The sequence below is a fragment of the Uloborus diversus genome, chromosome 2 (assembly GCF_026930045.1).
Source record: "Uloborus diversus isolate 005 chromosome 2, Udiv.v.3.1, whole genome shotgun sequence".
Classification (NCBI taxonomy): domain Eukaryota; kingdom Metazoa; phylum Arthropoda; class Arachnida; order Araneae; family Uloboridae; genus Uloborus; species Uloborus diversus.
This window is the reverse complement of record NC_072732.1, coordinates 186482073-186505230: the sequence shown is the minus strand read 5'-3', so window position 1 is coordinate 186505230 and position 23158 is coordinate 186482073. Positions and strand designations below refer to the sequence as shown.

Here is a 23158-nt window from a genome sequence, read left to right as displayed (position 1 = left end):
AACGTGAATCCTGGGGGTGAAAATAGTTACATACCTGGGATTAACTTGCAATTCATATGACACTTCAATGATGTACGCTGTTCTACTTCACTTCGATTTTTTCCCCTTTTTGTCAACCTTTAGAAAGTTACATAAAATTCAAATTCCAACACATTGACTAACTTACTACTTAAAAACTTCATTAAACGATCAAACACAAAAAAGTTTATTTTAATATCCATTAAAGAATCTATACATTTCTCAATGAGTAATTTTTTGACACTATGATACATGAGAGATGTGTACAATATATATAAGATACAACAGCGAGAAATGAATTATCAACTGAAGGAGCCAGAAGAAGTGTAAAATTGGTGCACAGCTCGACTGAGGGCAGGACCAATGTTTCTGTAAATCAAATAAAAATAATGAAAATAAAAATTAGATTGAAAAAGGTAAAAAAAGAAAAGTAATGAAGAGGAAAAAAAGTATTGGAAGACAGTTTAGAATAGGGTTTTCCAATTTTTCTGAGCCCATTGCCCCGTTTAGAGGTTGACTAACACCTTTCGCCTCACCACTTCTTAAAATAAAAAAAAGTTGGAAAAAGTGAACATTAATATTATTATAAACATGAATACCCAATTTTGATTTGAAATAAAATGTATACAAAAAACAATTTTATCTTACCACCCTTAAACTACATAAATTAAATAAAATATTTTTCACGCTTTTCCCCTTTCTTTTACAAAACGCTATTTGAAGGCTCCTACTGAACTAAGATCGTTGACAAACTGTTCAAAAACAAAAGTATATTTGATATGAAATTATTTTCTTTTTTAGTTGGGGAATCTGGGGGAATTAAAAACACTAACGCATTAAATTTCAAAAAAATTAAATTTGAAAATTGATTAACTTGGAATACATTTATGGACAGCATTTAAGTCTTATTTTCTCAACCTTCCAATAAACACACCTATCTGAGTGATACACCCAGAGGTAATTTTTGTTTTATAGCTACAGTAGACCCTTGTTTTACGCAGGTTTATTTTACTCGGTTTCGATTATACAGGGTTTAATATTTGACTTTTATTTTATTTTACATGGATGAGTTTTGATTTTACGCAGATGCGGCATTGCAAACAGATAAAATTTTTCCTCTTTCAAAATCCCAACTCCTGAGATTGTAGATAACATGTAATAAACTGTATTTTGACATGCTAACAGGCAAGCTTGGGCAACAAGAGACATTTTTTGAGATTGATTCCAGAGCTTTTTCCAGAAGTTATTAAACTTGCACAATTTGGAGTTCACAGGAAGAATTTTGAGAAGTGACAAAGAAAGAACAAAACAAATGAGGACATCAATGACACACAATGGCAAAACCAAAAGCTTTCACACAGAAACTTTTGAGTCATTCCTACTCAACGGCAAATGGTTAGTGTAGGAAGATTCCGTCATGGAAATTAAGCGAGTGATCATGGAAGCCTTAATGCCCCACAGAGAACTACAGAGATAATTTTTTCATTGTATGCCTAAAGAATAACATAAGCAGCTCTTTTTAACACTGGAAGGACGGAGGTGGTCATTCTGACCGCAAACGATTTTCAAACGCTCCTATTTTCTGCATTTAATTTTCAAACTCTTTTTCCTTTATTGGTTTTTCCTAACTATTTATTAAGATCAGACAAAAGTAATTTTTATTTCTTTAGGCTTATTATTACAGTCGCTATAAAAATTTATGCCTAGAAAGACTGACAGCGGTCATTTTGACCGCTCAATGAGCTGGTATTTATGCTTTTGGTTTTGTTCACCTTTCTCTTATCAGCTATGTGTACTATGTATTTTTTGTTACTTGTCAGGGTGAGTAATATTCTTTTGTAATTAGAGTGTTGGAGTAGCATCTGCTGGTCAGGTGCAATTCTTTGAACTGTTAGGAAAATGTGAAACACCTGTTGTTCACGTGCTTCGTGTTTTTTCTGCTATTATAGCAGGGGCCAAAGTTGAGAAAGGTGACTTTGAAAAGCATGTGACCGGACACATGAAATTTCTTTGGTTTTGAAAAGGGGGTGATTTAGAACAGGTGGGTTCTAAAAACTTGTGCTGGAATTATTTTGTGCACCAAACATGTGTTTTGCTTGAAACATAGGCGTTTGTTTCCTTTGATGTTCTTGAAGGGTTCAGTGTCATAATTCTCTTTATGATGTCGCCAAGGACCGTTGGAAAACAAAACTTATCAGAAAATTAATTCCTGCAACTCTTGCAGAATTTTCATGAAAATGATTCTGGAAAATGATCTAGGTTCTGCAATATTTTTTCAGAACCTAGAATTGCACAAAAAAGATTCTGATAAAATGATGATGAAGTTTCTACCTCTCTATCAAAGAAAAAAGGAAAACGATGTCAAATGAAACAATGCGGAAATAAAACTACAAACATTTGTTCTCGTTGCAAAACGACCGTTTGTTGCTCATGTACAGGCAAAGTGATAAAGATGATTATTTGTAAATATTGTTTAAAAAAAGGAAAGTAAGTATATTACGATGTTTATGCATTTAAGAAATGAATCACATGAATAGTTGAAAATACTTGTTAATGATTACATGCTTAGAAAATGTCCTCTATTTTGTACAAATTTAATCTTTCGCAATATCAATTACTTATGGTTATTTTTCACTTGATAGAGCACAAAATTAAATCTAAAAAAAGCAGCCTCAGACAAATTTACAGGTTATATTATGATTAAATTGTTAAATGAACTTATAACGCATCAAAACTAATCTTTCTACGATTAAAAATCCTGAAAATAAATTATTTTTAATCTTTTAAGTATTACGATCAACATGACCACTGCTAGTCTTTCTATGTATACGGAAAACGTCGTCTTTCTAGTGTTAATGAGCAGTAACATAGTTCATGCTTTCTCTATGCATGTTGTGCGTATGTATTGGAATAAGTACACCTTAAACTTATTACTTATATTCAGGGATCGCGCTAAGGATTTCGAATCGTTCGCCAGTAAATTTGCCAAATTTTTTAAGTGTTAGCCAAATTTCAAAAGTTTTAGTCAAAGACTAACTTTTACTCATTTTAAATGTATTTTTGTCAGCAGAAATATTTAATCAAAAAGTGAAGCATAACTTAATTTTTGACAATTTTTTGAAGATAAGGGCAGGGGTATATCCAGGAATATATATTTTTGCCCGTTTTTAGGAATTTGGAGGGGAAAAAAATGCAAATTAAGTAGTTTTTCCAAATGATATGTAATTTTTCAAAGGAAAAAATGGCTAAAAACAACTTTAAGTGATATTTATCATTCTTCAATAAATTTAAGAGTAGAAACAAAAGCTTTTAACGAAGTAAAGACTGCATTCCTATCTTACTCCGATGTTTCAGACATCGATCACAATGAAACAAACGTGCCATTCAACAAGGCATCCGCCGACACTATTTACTCAGTAGCCACGCTGTGCACTCGATATCCAATCAGCGAGAGGCGCAAGTACAGTGACGCAAAGAGGCGAGAGGCAAACGTCATCCTTCCTCCGATCCGATGGATGCTAACGCGCGTGCGCGCACCTCAATCTGCTCGGAGGGTTCCGAGGATAAAACAACTTTCAGATTGCTAGTCTGGGAGTTTTGTGAAAGGTTCGTTTTTAGGGGTCGGAATTTTGTGATGGGTCCGTTTTTAGTGGAACATGTTTTAGTGGAACAATTTTGTGAACGGACTTAATTTTTATCTAGATTGACTTCTGAAGGGGGATTTTTTTCTCTCTGTGTATATTTTAGAGAATTTTCTATTCGCCAATAAATTCGCCAAATTCAAATTTTGTTCGCCGATTTTACGATTTTATCGTATTTGGCGCATTGGCGAATGCTTAACGCTGTCCCTGATATTAATCTATCACTAGAATGGATTTTTTTTTCATCTACGGAACCTAAACCCTATGTTAACACTATTATTAAGTCTTGATTTACACTGTTTCGTTTTACGCGGCATTTCCGTGGAACATAACCCCTACGTAAAACGAGGGTCTACTGTATATGCCAGGTAGCACAACAACCGCCTGATTTCAGGTATTCTAACCTCTTCCCTAGACCTACTTCTAGAAATCATTGGAATTCTTCTAGCATTCTGCTGTTTGCATCTCAGAGATAGACTAACTGTTTTTAAAAACCTTCATGTTACTTCACTCTTTTATATTCTAAAAGTATACAGTTGAGTCAATGTATCAACAGTTTTATTTCTTTTACTTTGTAGTACATTTTAAAAAATCCATTTGTCATTTTATTTTATTTTATTTATTTATTTAATTTTTTTACTATCATTGTTATTATTTATTTATTTATTTTTGAGTGTTTTAAAGCAGATTGTTTTTGTTTTTTTAAATGGAAGTTTAAAAATTAATTGTGGGGGGAATGTGAGGCAAAGTGAAATAGTTAAGATGACTGAGCTTTTTCAAAATGAGCAAATTGGAAATTTGCTTTGAAAATTGCAGTACATAAAGAGCATTGTATTTTATAATAAAACTTGCATTGAAACAGTATTTTTTTTTTTAATTTTGGCAGTAAATTTGCAGCTCCAAAAAGTGGAAAATGTTCACTTTTTTTTTCATGGGGCAAAGTGAAAAATAAAAATTTTTTCAAATGAAATATTTTCTATTTCTTTACAAAAAAAATAATTTTGATTAAATAAGTCAGTAAATAAAAGGTTAGGTAAATAAATGAAATGAAAATGAAACAATGGAATAATTAAACAAATGTATGAAGAAAAATAAATGAATGAGTAAAAGAGTGAATGAACAAGAAAATAAAAGAATGAATAAGTGAATCAGTAAATGAAGGAATATAAATGAATTAATTAATAAATGAATATTCAATTGATTTAGCAAATGATTAAATAAATGAAATAAACTATTTCACTTTGCCCCGCATGTACTTGATTATTTGTACAAAATATTTAAAATACAAATAAGCTTAGTACAGTACCGTCTTGAAAATCCGAGGTAATTGGTGCTCATGTCACCTCCAATTACTGAAAGCTCGGATTATCTGGAAAATTCTTCCATATTGAAAATTAACATTATTTGGACAACATAGGAGGGACACATTTTACTTCCTTATGCAAAGAAAAAGAAGTATTTTCTTTACGAAAAATTTATTACTAAACTTTCAACATAAATTTACACTTTAATTGCATCCGAACAAGTTTTTCAAGATATCAGTGCGTATTTATGTGTGCAGTTTGAAGCAATCAAAACACGCATTTTGACTGAGCCCAATGCCATTTTGACAAGTTTTCTGTATCTATCAGAGTGCATATGTACAAGATGTATCTTGCATAACACAAAAATGGTTAGTTGTGAAAGGTTTAAAGTTCCTTTTTGAAACTTGAGTAGTGCACCTACTTTTTTTATTGCAATCAGATACTCTGAAAGCAGGGACGGATTTCGAAATGTGGAGGCCCCGGGGAAACGAAGGAGTGGAGGCCCCTAATCAGGGTTCGAAAAGATCATCATATTTTTGAAAATATACGATACTTTGATATATATTCGAATATTTTGACATATATGTATATATCCGATATTTTCTACCCGTGAAAGTTAGGATATTTTGTAAAAATTTTATTGTGGGGGCCCCTTTGTTGTGGAGGCCTGAGGCAGTAGCCTGGGGGCCTGCCCTCCCCTAAATCCGGCCCTGTCCAAAAGGGATGTTAATATGTTCTTTGACATATTTTTTAGCCAAATATTTCGTGTCTCTTTGGAAGTTGTTGAAACAAACTTTTCAATGTTTTTTCCTTATTTAATTTTGGAAGTTAATTAGTTTTACTGAAGCAAAAATTTTTTTTTTCAGATTTTAATCAAAATATTTTTTGAGCAACTAAAAAATTAAATTTTAAATATGAATGAAGCACCTCGGATTAAGTGGAACCTCGAACTTTCTAGACTCGGATTTTTGAGACTCCACTATATTAACTAAATAAATACTGCATCAAATATTAGAATGTCTCAATTAATATTTTTAATGTTAATAACAAGAACTTTATCATTTTATAATTTGAAAAATAGTTTTTGACTTACAACAGAAAATTACAATTTGAGTATCAATTTTTGAAAATTGCCTGTATTATCACCTGCTTTAATCTTCGGGGATATTTTTTCCTGACTAAAAGACTACATGTGCTACAACATAGTTAAAATATTACCAAAAAGGTGGCCTACTTATTAACTCTCAGATAATTACAACATAATTTTGATATTTAACCTATCAAAAATATAAATTTCACAAAAGTATCTGAGAAATATGTGCGACATTTCATATTAGTAAAGAAGTCACGTAAGCTGGGAGGTTAAGGATGTTAAGATTTTAAGATATTGTTCTGTTTAGTGTTGTTACTTGATCTGAAAATAGTAATTAGAAATTTAAAACTTAAACTAATAATTTAAAATTAAATGAACATAAAAAAGCTCCGTTAAAAAAGGAAACATGTAATACTAAAATCAAACATATACAATCTGCTTAGACTTTCTTCCCCACCAGGAGAAAGTTCTGGCTGCACTAGTGACTCGATCTAATATTTAAAAAAAACTATGATAACAGCTTTATAAAGCAGTGATTTTTAAAAGGTATATTTTTTTGTGATTTAGAACACGAATAAAAAGTTTACATTTCCATTCATTTACATAGTGTAATAAAATGCTCAAGACCTTAAAAATTTTCTGATTAAGCAAACAGTTTATTCATGAAATACACCGCCAGGTCAGTCATTCCATCAGCTGGCGGTGTATTTCATGTATCTGTGCCTTAGCACTGGCTAATGGGTGGTAACTTACTGAAAACAAACAGTTTATTGTTTGTACAACTTTTTGCAACATATAAAAACAAGTATTTCTCTGTTTATGTAATTTATCATACAGCATTTTAGCATAAATAAGAATGAAAGAGCTACATACTTTTTAAATGAGCCAAACTTTATAGAAGATACCAGTTGAATTTGTTCTTCTTCTGTTTCACAATTATTATATGCTTCTAAAAACCTGTAACACAAATTCATATTTTAAACCACTGTAAATTCTAAATTACACTTATCGAAGGAAATTTCTATACAAGGTATTAAAAGTGTTCCACTCATTATCACCAATTGTTAAACAAAGTCACAACCCCAGGGTGAGGGAGAGGACATGTACAATCACTTCCTTGATTCCCCCTCCCCCCATTAGTTATTTTAAAATTACAAACAAAGAAAAACTTGTGCTTAAATTTTTTTTATTACGAAGAGAAAAATACAGAAACGCATCTAAGTCAGTACGTAAGGATCAGTGTTTAAAGACAAATAGAAGCCTTTCTGAACTTTGAGAAAGCAAAGTACTTTGAAGTACTTTTTAAAATTGAGAGGGCGAAATAACCTGTCCAGTCATATCAGAAAATAAAATGTTGGCACAAGTTATACTTTACTCTTTGCCATCACTCGATACCATGAAGGAGGACCCCTAGGAATTATACTTATAATATAATACAGAACAACTTACTATACAAGCAGTGTTTTTATACATATACTAATTTATTATTTTATTTTTATTTTTGTCAAAACCAAATTTGACTGAGTGGTAGTTGAACTTAAAGCGATATTCATATTTGCATGATAACTCTGTCATGTTAACTAGATTTCATCTGCAGCGTTAAATACCTTGAGACAGAAGTAAATACTCAGAATGATATAGGACCAGAAATAAATAAAAGATTAATCACAGAAAGTTGAGCCTATTATGACATGAAAAAATCTTACAATCTAAACTGACCAAGACAAATGCAAAAATTTTACTTTATAAAATCATCATTAGTCTAATTATGATTTAAGGTTCAGAGACATGGGCGATGAATGAAAAGTACATGTTCTCTTTTGTTAATTTCCAAAAGAAAAGTTCTACGTGGTATGTTTGGGGAAGTGGAAATAAATGGAGTAAGGAGAATAAGGTATAATTTTTAATTGTGCAGATACTATCACGATATGAACATAGCAAAATACATTCAATTGCAAAGAATGAGATAGACAGGAGATGCTATCGCATATCTACCGAGGCGATTCCAATTAAAATCATAAATTTAAGACCAGCTAGTAAATCTCCGAGAAGAAGACAAAAAATTAGAAGACTGGATTGTTTGGGAGGAGACTTTAAAACTATCACATTTTCAAATTGGAGGTCAAGCAAAAAATAGATCCACCCGAAAGAAACTCACAGAAGAGGCTAGGATCCACAATGGGTTGTAGAGCCTATGATGATGATAACTAGCTTTCATCTTACCGAATAAATGATTAAAAGATTGTTAACTAACAGCACCATACAAGTCTTTCATGTCAAGCGATATTTTACGTTAAGCAATTTTGGGCTGCCAAAGTTGAACTGCACTTCAATCTTCTTCAAAAGCAATGTGAGAATGAAAGTATAATATTTATTTGAAAGAAAATGGAATGTTATGATTATCCTTTTTAAGTTGCTTAAATTTATCTCCATAAAATTAAATTCATCAGATTAAGGATTGCCTTCAAAATTTACTTCTCTTGCTTAAATAAGTTTACAACAACATTTTGCAGTGAAAACATGAATAGTTATTACTACGAATGTATTGAATGCAATTTAATATAAAAAATACCTTAAAAAGAAAACAAAAACTTGTATTTCCATTCTTTTTTTTTTTTTTTTAACATAGACAGAGAGAGATTGAGCATTAACATATTTTTTTCACCAGGAGGGAGGGGTCGTAAATTTATATAAATTGGAACATAAAATCAATTTTTTAAATCTGAAGTTAGACTTACAGTGCAGGCGTTGGAAAATGCTCAACTATAGCAGCAGCTCTATCAACAGATAATCCAAAAAATTGCAATAAATGTTTCGCAAACATTTCTTTCACAGTAAGGCTCTATTAAAAAAGGGGAAAAACATAGCTCAAAATTTTATAACAATAATAATAATAATACATAGATAATTTTCACACCTAAGGACAAAAAAAGAAGTCCTAAGGTTCCCGTTTAAAACTTGGAGGAAAGTTTACAAGTTTGATTTGAGGCTTTAAAAGGTCAAGAATCTTTAATGAAGTCATATTTTGAAATGAAATCCTACTTAGTATATATGTTACCGTTAAAGTATATAATGCAGTTATTTCATAGAATACCTAGTTATTCTATGAAATAACTGATTGTGTCTATTAAAGTGAGTAATATGATATTAATTTGACACTTTAACTAGTTATTCTATGAAATAACTAGGCATTCTATAAATTAACTAATGAGAGGCAGTTAAAGTGTGAAATAAACGATTTATCTAAAATGAAATAACTATAGGTATTCTATAAATAAACTAATGATAGACAATTAAAATGAAAAAGGAGCAATTTATCTAATTTATGCAGCGTATAAATGGTATTTATACGCTGCAATGTATCTCAATACCTGATACGGGGAAACAGTATTTCACAAACAGCAGCCGGCAATGCACGTGCAAGCAATCAATTAACCGGAATGAACTGCCGCCAACACGCTAAACAAGTTCTCTGCCTATGGCCTGGAATAGTTCATAAATGCAGTTGGGGTGGAAGGTAAATGTATTTGTCGTGCAAGATACATGATATAGATTATTTTACACTTTAACGAGCTGCAGATCGTTATTCTATGAAATAACTAGTTAAACCATGAAATATAAGATAGTTTTACACTTTAATGGACATGATCAGTTATTCCGTGAAATAACTAGGTATTCTATAAAATAACGGATTTCATACTTTAATGGTAACATATATATTTTTATAGCAGACATCAATGATAGGAAATTTAAACACTGCTTTAAATTATTTGAATATGAACACTAAAAAGGCTTGTATTTAAATATATTATTGAACACACACAAAAATATGAAATGAAATAGAGGATGATATGTCTTTTTTTTTCCCTTTTTTTGTTATTATTTATCTTTTAAGCTCTGGATAAAGACATGAATCAGCAAAAATCTACATCACAGTGGCATTTAAAGAAGATGCACTGTGAATTAAAGAATTTTTTACTTACATCTTTTAAGTGTTAAATTCTTCTAAAGTTACAGAAAGAGGCAATACAAGTACAAAGAGGATGAATAAACAGCAACAGCTATGGGCTCAAAGAAATAATGTAGGTAGAATTTTTTTTGAAAATGTTTCTCAAATAATATTTTTTCCCCTCAGAAAGATCTTTAGCAAAATTTCATTGTTTTTTGCCACAAAAGTCATATGACATTTTAAATTTTATTAATAGTTATTCATTTACTTACTCTTTACTTTAATATCTTGAACAATTAACTTAATAATAAATTTGGTATAAAATGCTTTAAAAATATATTATCCTTGAGTAGCAACGATGAGTAAAATAATGTATTAGAGGCTCAAATTAAAAAGAAAAAAAAAGCATTTTACTGCAGATAAATATTTCAGAGTAGCCAAGGAGATTCTTTATCAATGCATCAACTTGTGAGGCTTTTTTTAAGTAAAATAAATGATGTAAGTAATTTTAACTATTTTCTCGATTGACAACTTCATTTTACTTAAAACAATAGATACATAATATCTTACCTTATTTTTCATGGATGAACAGTTGAATTCAGTGAAAGTTATGAAGGCATTTGGCACATTTTTCTTTTTTAATAAGTTTTTTGATGCAGATCTCAGAGTCTGGTTCTAAAAATAAGAGTGAATTTCGAAAATAATTGAAAAGAAATTACCATAGTGCAGAATACATCCAAACATATGAATTAGTTTTGAGGAAAATGTTTGCCTAATTCAAAAAGAAATGGTGAATAAAGTTTTTTTAATGATCAATCTATTTGCACAGATGCGACATTTTTAGCATGTATTTTTACTTTACTTCCGGAATTTCAAACCTTGGATTTTTAATATGAAACATTCAAAATATAAGAAACCATATTGTGTCAATTCCCCCCTTCCCCCCCCCCCCAAAAAAAATGTACTTGAAAAATGATTATTTGTAAAATTTAACCTTTCGCAAGAAAGAAAGTCAGTAAATCCGACAATGATTTATTAAATTTACCCACAGCTTTTTTGTTCTACCGACGTAAGTTCAATCCCGGGCATCGAAGAAATCTAAACAATCATCCTATGCCATAAGCCATCGGTTCCCAACCCGCGGTGTGCAAACCCCTGGGGGTTCGCGAGAGGTACAAAGGGGGTTCATGAAAATAATATTTTAATAGCCGAATTTAAACATGGTTGCTTGAGATGAAGTCTCAAATTCAAGCGCTTTCCATTCATCATTTATTCATTTGTCTCTGGCCCATTCGATACTCTTTGGATACAAATGTTAGCACTCATGCTGCTGACATTCTATTTTGTAAATAAAAGATCTAAGTCTGTCATTACAAGACACAGGTTTTTTTCATTTTCATTAAGCATTGTAGAATGTAGAATTAAACTCGTGTCGAAAAAGTTCAACTTTTGAAAGCAATGTACTTTTAGAGGAAAACATATAAATGCTTCAGTTTTCTCAGTTTGGTTGGAAAATTCGATTCAACTCGATAGAAACATATTCAAACCTCCGAAACAGCTTTTGTTAATTTTGATGTTTAGTTTCTTTACCATTTGAGTGCTACGAGGAGCTATCAGGTTATCGTGCTTTTCTTGTCCTTCACTGAAAATGCAGGTGCCAGAATAAGTTTCATGGCGCTGCTGTTTGTTGCAATTATTTGCACAGTACCTAGTAGGAAGAGTGAAAAGAAAAAAAAACTTTAGGAAAAGTTCCTGAGAGAAACTTGCGACAGTGTGAGGAACATCGTAATTTTTTTTTTACATAATTAAAAAATGAAAATTAATTTGTGCTGTATCTAAAAGGAGCAATAAAATTTGGGCAAAAAAACTTTCTAGTAATAAGTAAACATAAAAATATTTTTCTTTGTAAAATTTACTGTTTATGTAACAATTACAGTTAACTGTAGGTGTTTTTATTATTTTTCAAAAATGAAATGAAATAAAAAATTAATACGCATTTTAAGGATAAGAAATTTTTTTAGCGCTCTAATGATTAATGTACATAGTATATCCTTATCAAGCTAGATTTGTGGTCCTTTTTAAGAAGAAATAAATTTAGAAAAGTTTCTCATTTTACTGGAAGAATAAAGATCATTTTGTCAATCTGAGACGCTTTCTCTAAAAGCTATTTTAAAGATCCTTTTTTAATTGACTGATTTTGCATTCTAAATAAATGTAATGTTGTTTCGGGGGGGGGGGACATTTTTAATTTTACTACCCTTTTTTGACAAAGTTTCTAATGGAAAAATGAGTTTTAGTGCATAGCAAAAAAAAATCAGAAGGAAATTAAATGCTGAACCTAATGTAAGACTGAAACTGTCAAAGCATTAAAACTAAACTTGGAACTTCTTTGTTGCTCAACCATCCCATTAAAAAAATTTTTTTTCCAAAGTTGGCAAAAACTTTTATCACTGGGTTTGTTCGGTTGAATTTGTTTTGAAACCATTCTTTTGGCATCATTTCAGCAAAGGTCATACTTCTATATTTTGCAATTATTATTTTTGTTTCTGAAGGTAAAAAATTTCTAACAAATTTTATTATGTGCGTGGGAGGGGGGTGCCTTGTCACTAATTAAGGGGTTCGCAAAGCTAGTAGATTTTGGAAGGGGTTCACAAGGCAAAAAAAGGTTGGGAACCACTGCCAAAAGCCAACAAAGAATAATTCTGAGATTTAAAAGTAAAAGATTGAGAGTGGAAGGGGGAGAGGGCTTGTAACTACCAATACAACAATACTAGCATTGAATTAATACATTAGAAAATAGATGCTAATTTATGAAACAGATGAAATTTACTTTAATTATTAAAAATAATTTTAAAAATTTAGGTTAAGATTACCTGATATTTATTCTTAATGAGTTTTGTCATAAGCGACAAATAAGAAACAGATTCCTTAACTCCTTGAGTACGCTTAATTAGGAAGCCGTCAATTATCTGTAAGATATATAAGAAAAGGTATTAAATAGCAGCAGATCAGCACATTTTTTTTAAATTTAAATTTTCACATTAAACCTCAGTGAAATGATTACCAACCTGCGTGTTTGCTAAAGCTTGCTCCAATGTAGCTTCCGGTAGGCCGCAATATTTAACATTGTAATGTTCAACTAAATAGATAGGATTCTTCAAACCAGAATTCCTCATACGAAACTGAAAATTAAAAATTCACATTCATTACACAATTTAATGTACAAACATATATGTTGAGACAATGACTTTTTTTCTTCCGGTTCTTCGGTTTTAGTTATGTTTGTCTTTTATCAATTTGACAAGTTCTCTGCCATTTGAAATTTAAAAAAAAAAACACCAAAATTAAAGAAATGAAACAGTTTATGCATATCAAATATGAACCTATTTCAATCCTTTTTGACTTGAATATTTCTTTTGAAAGCAGAAATGTTTTTATTTAATTTGTCTTTAGCCACAAAAAAAAAGTATGTGACAGATTTCTTGTTTTAATTTCTGATAAACATACACACAGGGTGAATTTGACCTAATCTGCAAACAAAAGGGGGGTTATAAAAGAGCCCACGTGGATAATAAAACCACCCATTGTCATGTCCAATCCGTAACTGTAACTGAATTATGGTAGACAAGAAAAATGTGAGCCCAAAATAAAATACTCCCTAAAAACAATTTGATAGGCGAGAAAACCAATTCAATCAAAATTCTTATGCTACACACTTACACTCACTGTAATTATGCTACTGATATTTTTTCATTCAGTTTCTAAAAATTTAAAATGTTTTTTCAGTAAAGATTTTGTAATAACTTTTTTTCAATATTAATTTACTCAAACAGTCAAAAGACATACAATGAAGCATCGTTTATATGTTTCTCTTTTATACGCTTTTATCAATTATGCGTTTTTTAAATTGGACCATGCAGAGTGTAATACATATTAATATGTACCTATAATATGTTTTTTCATTAATATGCTTTTTTCATGCAGTCCCTTTAAAACATAAATAGTGCTTCACTGTAGTTTTAATTCTTAACCAATTTCAGTATGAGAAATTGACGCTAGCAAAGAAAAGGATGTAAAACATTAAAAATTTCAGCAATGTGAAGCATTTTAAAGCAAGTTTCAATGAATTAAAAAAATATCAGTTTGATACAAATCAATCCTTAAAAAAAATAACAATAACAACAAAAAAGAAAACTACATTAAATAGCAACAATTATCAAAACTTCAAACCTTTTGTTCTCTGAATCGTCCATCCTTGATACTGTGAGCAAAATCATCCAGCCTTTTCCTTTCAATGATAAAATCTAATACCAATTCTCTCTGTGTATTTGAATGCTCTCGCGCTACCCATAAAAAATCTCCAACATGAAGCTTTCTTACTTCAAACTCCACACCACTTTTCTGAAGTTCAGAAAGAAACAACTTCCTATTTCTTCCTTGACTAAGGAGAAAAATGATTTCAGAAACAGATAGAGAATAAAAATACAAAAATTTAACATGAAAAGCAAAAACAAATGTCTATTTCATTTTATTAGCAGAATATTTACCTTGTATATCATTTTAATATCAAAGTTAAATCGAAAATTTGCAAGAATATACAAACAGAAACAAAATAATGACCAAAACTAACAGTAAGACCTATTAGTGATTATCTATTAGCACTGGCATTACTTTTAGTTGCGTGATGGAAAACAATAGAGAAATTAATAAATAAATGAAACAAGCATGCATTAAATTTTAGGCATGCATATAAAACTAAATATTGTAAACTGAAATCTTTTACTGATTGTCAGAAAAGATTTCTACAAAAATGCAATTATCTTTTTGAGCGGGAATAATACAGAGGTTTGGCTGATACAGTCAACTATTGACAACTCAAAGCCTTATAACTAACATATTCCTTTATCTCTAAGTTTTCATTGGGTCCCGGACTCTTGAGAGGCTGTGGGAACTTCCCATCATAACTCAAATTACCAATAACTTGAAGTTTTTAGCAGGTCCCTTGGGACTTGGAGTTATTGAGAGTTGACTGTACAGTAAAACCTGCCTACAACAATACTGTTGGGACCTAAAAAGAAATTGTTACAGACAGGTTATCGTTATAGACAGTTAGATTATTTATGCTGAAATTTTCCTGGGACTCAGAAAAATATCATTATAGACAAGTTTATTGTAATAGACAGTATTGTTATACACAGGTTTCACTGTATATGGTTTTGTAACATATAGATTTGATAAAAGACTTTGACTCAATCTAGTATGTGTAATTATAACATGCCATTATACATATTCATCGGTCATCAGCTCTGTCCCGACATATGGACATATCCCAAACTGCCAAAATTCTATGTTCTAGAATAGCTAGCTGTGCCAATGAAACAGATGAATATGACTACTGAAACATCAGGTTTAGCACTACATCAAGTCCTGTGTTTGGTTTTGGTTCTTCACTTTCAGGGTTCCTCAGCTGAGGCCACACAGCCTTCTAGGTGCCATAGAACAAATCTGCAGGATCAGAGGAAAAAATATGAAAATAGGGGAGCCATTGGGTTTGCCAAGGGGAAAATGAATGAATTATTTCCAACAGGAAAGATATTTTCTTTTAGGGAAAATAATCCACTAATTTATGCTTAAATATATTTAATGGTTTAAAAATGGCAAAATAAATCTTCTCAAAACAAAACAAAACAAAAAAATAATAATAATTTGAATTTTGTCATCTTGAATTCAAATTATGTTTTTCGCAATCACGAGTGTGTGTGTATATGTAAGCGTGTGTGTTTGTGTGTGGGGGTATGTGTGTGTGTGTAGGCATGTGTGTTTGTGTCTGTGTGCAGGCATGAGTGTGTGGGTAGTTGTGTGTATGTGTGTAGGTGTGTGGTATGTGTATGTGTGTGTAGGCATATGTGTTTGTGTCTGTGTGCAGGCATGAGTGTGTGGGTAGTTGTGTGTATGTGAGTGTGTAGGTGCGTGTATGTGTTTGTGTATGTGTGTAGGTGTATATATGTATATGTGTGTAGGTGCGTGTATGTATGCGTGTAAGTATAGGATATTGACGAAACCTGGAGACGGTTTTCGCTAGAGGTGCAGCATCGTGAGGACCAGGTCGACGGTGATGCTGCAGAGGGTGCTGGTGGGAAAAATCAAAGGAACGTCAAAAACAGTCAAATAAAAGCAATAAGCAATCGTGATTGTTCAAAAAAAACGTATCTACTCTACATGGAGATTTAAGATAAGATACAGAAATGAAATTTTTCTTATATGTACTGACTCAGTTCAAAAAAACTAAAGTAAGATTCTTTTGAGAAAATAATAGCACAAGGTTGCCAACCTTAGCGGAACAATATGAGGAGCATTTGCGGTGATTTTGAGGAGCAATTTGAAATTTTGTGGAGCAGTTCGGTATTTTGTGTATAAAATCCAATTAAAATAACTAAAACCACATAATTAAAATTGTTTTAGAACTTTAATAATCATTTTAAACACTAGTGTAAAAATAATTATTTTTAAATTAATAAAACAGCTTTAAACATCATTCCAATCTTTGAGTATAAGTATCTTTAATTTCCCATATTTAGATGTTTGACATGATAATAGCAAAATATAAGTTCAAAAACGTTCGGCCAGGAAATGCAGAGCAAAATAACTTCTTTGTGGAGCCGCAGAGGTTCCCCATTTTTGCGGAATAACTCTGCAAAATGGGGAGCAGTTGGCAACCCTGATGGCATATTGAAAAAAAAAAACAATAATAAATCAGTAAAACACATTCATACCCTGAAAGTGTTTCACAATTGTCAACACACAGAACAACACTAAAGCTTCCAGGTAGGAGAAAAAAAGTATCATCTGCTACATCAATTCCATCATCCAATGATTCTGTACTTGAGCGCTCACATACAGCTTTTGGTGCTGGAAAAACTCTACCTTTGCTAATAACTTTCACTTCAACAGAGTTTTTAGTTGCTGCTTTTGGTTTGCTTGGCACATCTGGTAAAGAAGTGGAACTGGATGAAGAAGATTCCTGAGAAGATTGTAAACTACCTTGAGTACCTAGTAAATGAAGATAAAATAAACTGTAAGTTGAATCTTGATGCATTTCAAATGTTTAAGTTAGAAATATTATGAAGAAAAATCATGAAACAATACAAAAAGCAGCATAAAGAAGTCCTTAAATCTTTCAAAGCTTACGTTCGACAAGCACGACCAGTAGTGACAGGTTAGTTAATCACGTGACAGCTAATGATCACGTGCTCCAATCAACCAATCAACAGCTTAGAATGGTAACCAGTTGATCATAGAATGCTGCGGTTAGTAACCTTACCGGTCGACCGGTGAGGTTTGTCGAACGCAAGGAAATATGCATCATAATTGGATTCACTTGATTTACTATTTTAAGAAACCCAAAACGAATACGGGCTTTATACAATTAAAAGTATTAAGAGAGGACTAATGTAAGAATCCACTGCTCTACACACAGCACAAACAACATGAGTATCCTCCAGGTTGAAGAAAATGCTCAATATATATAGTTGGCAGTTGAGTTTACATGTTAATGGAGCATTTAAAGTGATTTGGACAATTATTTTAAAGAGATTTATTGTGCATTTAATAGCTTTTTTGAAAATTTATTATATTATTTTTTATTTTAGAGAAACATTTAGTCTTGTTTCGTCTTAAAGGCTATTAAAAGGCACATTACACCAATGAAGTAGTTTCTATGTCTCTTTGACCAAACATGGAGACAATAAGTAAAATAAGAAAATAATCATGAAGATTAAAAATGGGTTTTGTTGGGGAAACCTATAAGAAAGAAGTACAGTCAAACCTTGATATCTCGAAACTCTTTATCTCAAAACTCTTGATATCTCAAAAAAAAAAAAAAAATTCCCCAGCACTTTGCATAAAACTCTTAAGTATTTTCTATACTTATCTAAAATAATTTTTCGAAACCCTCGCTATGTCGAAATTTTTGCTGCAGAAGCAAGGTTTTATTGATGCTTTCCCCTTGGAAAATTTTCTAGCAGAACCAGTTATGGAGACATCTGCATGTAGCTCTTCACCCTTTTTTCCTGGAAAGTATGAGAATAAAGGACTGGGGTAAGAGAATAGGGAAGCGTTGGTATGAGGAGGTGCTGAGGTCTTTTGTTTGTTTTCTCTGAAGGTTAGAATCTATCTTTTCTCTTCTGGTTTGGAACACGTGCTCACTTTGACAACAGGGGGTCGAATTTTTGTAGTTGACCAGTTTTCCAGCAAAAATGCATTCTTCTTGACTTCTACAGTCTTATTTTTAACTCCTGCAAAATGGCTAGTGTAAAGCGTAAATTGAATGTGTTATCAATTGAGGATAAAATTAAAATCTTGAAGTTTGTTGATGAAAACATACTGATGAAGAAAATTGAAATTGCTGCTAAATTTAAAATTTCTACCAGTACACTGTCAACAATAACAAAAATCCGTCTACCTATTGAAAAAAACTATGATCAAGTAAATTGTAAAAAAATGAAAATTCGAAAATCAGCGAGTAGGAGGAATGAGTGTGAAAATGGTTTATTTAATGCCGCGATCAGAACATTCCTGTAAGTGGACTCATGTTGCAGCAGAAAGCAGAAGATTTTGCAAAAGAACTGGGTGCAGAAAATGAATTTAAAGCCAGCAACGGTTGGTTGGAAAACTTTAAAAAGAGACACAACATCGTTTTTCGGAAACTTTGCGGTGAAAGTGCTTCCGTCAATCCACAAACCTGTGAAAAGTGGCTTGCAGAACTGCCTTCTCTTCTAAAAGACTACAAACCAGATGATGTGTTTAATGCTGACGAAACTGGATTGTTCTTTCAGTACTTGCCTAACAAAACCGCTGTATTCAAAGGAGAAGAAAGCAGAGGGGGCAAGCAAAGTAAGCTTCATGTTACTGTGCTCCTGGCTGCAAATCAAAGTGGAAAAGAAAAGCTCACTCATCTTATGATAGGACGTTTGAAGAAGCCCAGGTGCTTTGCGAAAGTGAAGTCTTTTCCAATGGCCTATAAAGCTAATGCAAAAGCTTGGATGACCAGCGAAATATTCTCCGACTGGCTGAAGGAAATTGATAAAAAAATGTCAAAGGAAAAAAGACACATTCTCCTTTTCATCGATAATTGCAATGCTCATGTTAGTCTTCCAATTCTGAAAAACATTACTGTGAAGTTTTGGCCCCCAAATATGACTTCGAAATTGCAGCCACTAGACCAGGGAATTATCCGTAGCTTCAAAGTAGGTTATAGAGCGCAACTCGTCATGTTGGTCCTCGGGAAAAGGACCAACGGATGTGGAATGGTAAGTTCGGGAGAAATGAAGCAATGGAAACTGAATTTCAATTTAAATAACATTTTATTTAAAATATATGTATAAGTATAAATAGGAAAAACAAACATTCAACATTTATAAAATCAAATCCCCATAAACAAATTAAATATATTTCCCCCAACATACATCAACAAGAAATATCACATTATTCGTTTTCTCTAAATTTCAGTTCTAAAACGTCCTCAATTAACAACCCTAAACAGCATGCCACATTTCCAAGAAAAACTATTGGAAAAATTTCATACCCTTGTAAGTCCACTCACAAGCACTTGGCACACAAAACATGAAAGCCACATCCATCAAAAGGATGAACTTTTGAGTTGAAAAAACCACACGTCCACTCGTAGACAACAGACCATCCTCTGTCAATGGTCACTGCATTCCAGGCACACCCATACCACAGTAGAGGACTCCTCACCATATGCAGTACAGGAAATTATTTACCTGGTTTCTTTGCCAAACAGGAGAACATTCAGTAGTATAGTCTATTAGAGGTCACCTCACCCTAATAGGGGACATGCAGTCGAAGAAATGCCTCACCCTACACTGAACCTGTACGGTCCGACCAGCTCGGAACCTATGATGAGCAGCTTCGGTCCTCTGGTCCTGTTAAGCCTAATTCTTATACATCAACTCTTTATTTCTTTTAATTTTATTTTCACAAAACCGCCTTCTAAACATAGGGTACTGTTTCAGAAATTATCCTGCACTTCAGGCAGGCAAAACGAACTTTAATTTTACATTTCTTTCATAAACTTCCACGTCCCCTGCGTCGACAAATCGATCAGAGCTCACATGCTCATATCAAAACAAACCGTCTGCTGAACGGAGGCAAATCATAAGAGATCGATCGATTGATTGACTTTCTATTTAAACCATCACTGTTACCCCGACGCAATGACGTGACGTCATCCAAATTTGCATCTGTTGCATCTCAAAGCAACTCAACACAGTTACTATTTTAACTGTTGCTACTTTTAAATTATCTTCTTTACTGCTTTCAGCAGAAAGATCCTCAACTCTGAGTTCTGACGTCACATCCGCCAATGGGGAAACACGTGATTGACTTGTTGGGTGTTTAGTCACTTGGGGATTTCATACGTCCGCCAGATAATTTACGTCTTTTAAAACCGGGAATCTATTTTTCTCGGATAGGTTTGAATTTGCAGGTAAGTTTTAAACAATTTAAAATACAGTCAAGGTTTTACGAATCTCTCCAAGAACCAAAATAATGGCTTTTGCCAACACGTCAGAAGTCTTCTGGATAGCGTTGCTGAAGATAAAACATGCAATTTTTCAATTAACATTTTGCAAGCTATGAGAATGGCTGATTTTGCATGGAGAAATGTTACAGAGACCACCATAAGAAACTGTTTTATCAAAGCAGGTTTTCCTGCTAGTGAAAAAGGTTTCTGACGAAGAAAGCGAAGAAATGGAGCAACCACAAGAGTTTGAGAAAGTCTCCATAAGAGAAGCAGAGAATGCAATGCAATTGCTGCGGCGATTTCTTGAAACAACAGACAATATTGGAGCAGAATCATCTGCTGCAATTGCTGCATTAGAAAAAACTGTGCAGATTCAAAAGAACTCTGTTAGAAGGCAGACTTCGATTAAGGACTTTTTCTTTTAATAATTTGTTCTTATTTTCTTTCCCTGTAAATTAGATTTCCAAGCTATTGTCATCACATTAAAACAGGTATGTAAATGTATTTAAAACTTAGAAAAGTGCTAAAAGAAATCATTAATCTTTGTCGTTTATGCAGTGTGATACATCTACATGTCATTGTGAGAATTATTTGTTTTTTTTTTTTCAAAACCTTAATAACTCGAAACCTTTATATCTCAATTTTTTTTTTCCTTCCCGAGAGATTCGAGATATCGAGGTTGTACTATACCACTTGAAAAAAGCTTATTAAATTTTTTCAATTTATAATTATGAATTTGATGTGTTTATGTTAGATGTCTTAACCTGATAATTTTTTTAAGTATAAAAAAGTCTTGAGTACCTTTTTTAGGTGAAGCGGGTTGTGTACCTTGCTTCCATTCTTTAAGTTTTGCATCTAGCATGGAGCATATTTTGTCTCCTGTAATATAATAAAAAATAAAAATATCACACCACTCAAAATTCTTTATTTTTAAACTTTACAAATTTGCAAAAAAAAAAAAAAAGCAGGAAAGAAACTTTACATAGTATTTCAGAGATCATACAAATCAGAGAATTCTGAGGTTAATAACTGAACTTTACAAGACAAGTAATTTATTCGAATAAATGCACATAACTCTTTTCTAGAAGATGCATTCAATAGTTTGAAAATAAAAACATTGGATTTGGAAAGATTATTGGCCATTATTTCACCTTTAACTAAATATTCTTAATTTTATTTGAATTAAATATCTTTTAGAAAAGCATCTTCTCCACATAACCATAGCTGCCAACATGCCAACTTAAAAAATCTTACAATGTACGCGGTGGCTATATTTCTACGCTTTTTTGACCATTATAAAGCAAAGTATTAAAATTAATATTATATTTTGAAATCCTTACCTTTACTTGCTCTGTGCTTTTATAAGCAAAAAATAATAATAATAATAAAATTAAAATAAAATAAATAAATTTAAAAATAATAGAATGTTAGGGGTTGCTCTCAAAAGTGCTGGAAGTAAAAGTAAACTTCAACCGTTCGCGATGTATCGTAAAATTAAAACCAAAAACCTAAAATTGTACAAATCTGCCATAAGGCCACACAATCGTACAAAACGTCCAAAAATCTTACAATGTACAGCTAAATTGTACAAGTTGGCAGCTATGCATAACCAAGCTTTAAAATATTACTTTGTCCAAATTCCAAACTCAACATGTCCATAAAAGAAATAGTTCAAACTGAAATAGAAGCTCCTCTAGCTTAAAAAATCTTTGCGATCTGAAAACCTATTTTATCCATTTTATAGCTTTGCTTGAATTCTGTAAGATTATACTACAAGATAAAAATAAATGAAAGATAGTGCTAGGAATAAATGTCGCTATGTCGAAATTTTTGCTGCAGAAGCAAGGTTTTATTGTAGGTGGCATGATGACATCCAGGATATGTTTTTATAGAGTCAAAATGAAAAGTTTAGGTGCCATTTTACAAAACACAAAAAAACATAAATGTGCACAAGAATTTTTTTTTAAAAAAATAGCAATTGAAGAAATGTTTGCCCTTTCAGGTTAATTTTTCAGGTTGTTTGCATTAAGTCAGAGAAAAAAACTTTAGGACTCAAATTTGGTGCCTTAGATTAGAAATCTGAGTGTGAAAATGAAATTTTTGGTCATTAAATATGCCTAGCAACTGCTCATTTCTAACTATTAAAGGGGTATTTGAAATCTAAAACACTTGGCAAAAAAATCCTTTACATATTTTTTCAATATAATCAAAAATGAACTCAAAGGGCCCTTTAAACTTAATCTGTTTTAACCATAGTTTGTTTTATTCAAAAACTTTTACTTATAAATGAGAAAGGACAGGGATTGCAAATATAGTTTGTCTTAGCAGCAATTTGTTTTAAACGTGCTTGAATTAACAAGGTTCAACAGTATAAAAAAATTTACATAAGGGTATGGACTGTCCACAAATGATGTCTAACTTTGAGGAGGAAGGGAGTTCATGAAATTGTGAATTTGTGAAAATGGGGAGGGGGGGGGAGGTGTGACATTGCACCTTTTTTAATAAGAATAAGTTTATGTAAAATTATAGCAAGGAGTAAAATGAAGTGTGGCACTTAGTGGCAAAGGGGATAAGAGGGCCAAAAATGTTGAGAGAAAAATACGACACCAT

General features: G+C 32.0%; 1 protein-coding gene across 1 annotated transcript in view; it reads right to left on the bottom strand.

Moving 5' to 3' along the window:
* Positions 1-197: 197 nt before the first annotated feature.
* The window catches only part of LOC129217563 (crossover junction endonuclease MUS81-like), a 28936-nt gene continuing 5975 nt past the window's right edge, over positions 198-23158 (bottom strand). The window contains exons 3-11 of the mRNA XM_054851887.1: positions 21350-21427; positions 16779-17055; positions 14236-14446; positions 13074-13187; positions 12879-12974; positions 10576-10680; positions 8795-8898; positions 6930-7013; positions 198-387 (exon numbers count right to left, since the gene is read on the bottom strand). Coding sequence (XP_054707862.1) covers positions 321-387; positions 6930-7013; positions 8795-8898; positions 10576-10680; positions 12879-12974; positions 13074-13187; positions 14236-14446; positions 16779-17055; positions 21350-21427 — 1136 coding nt within the window. The 3' untranslated portion in view covers positions 198-320. The remainder of the gene's footprint in view (positions 388-6929; positions 7014-8794; positions 8899-10575; positions 10681-12878; positions 12975-13073; positions 13188-14235; positions 14447-16778; positions 17056-21349; positions 21428-23158) is intronic.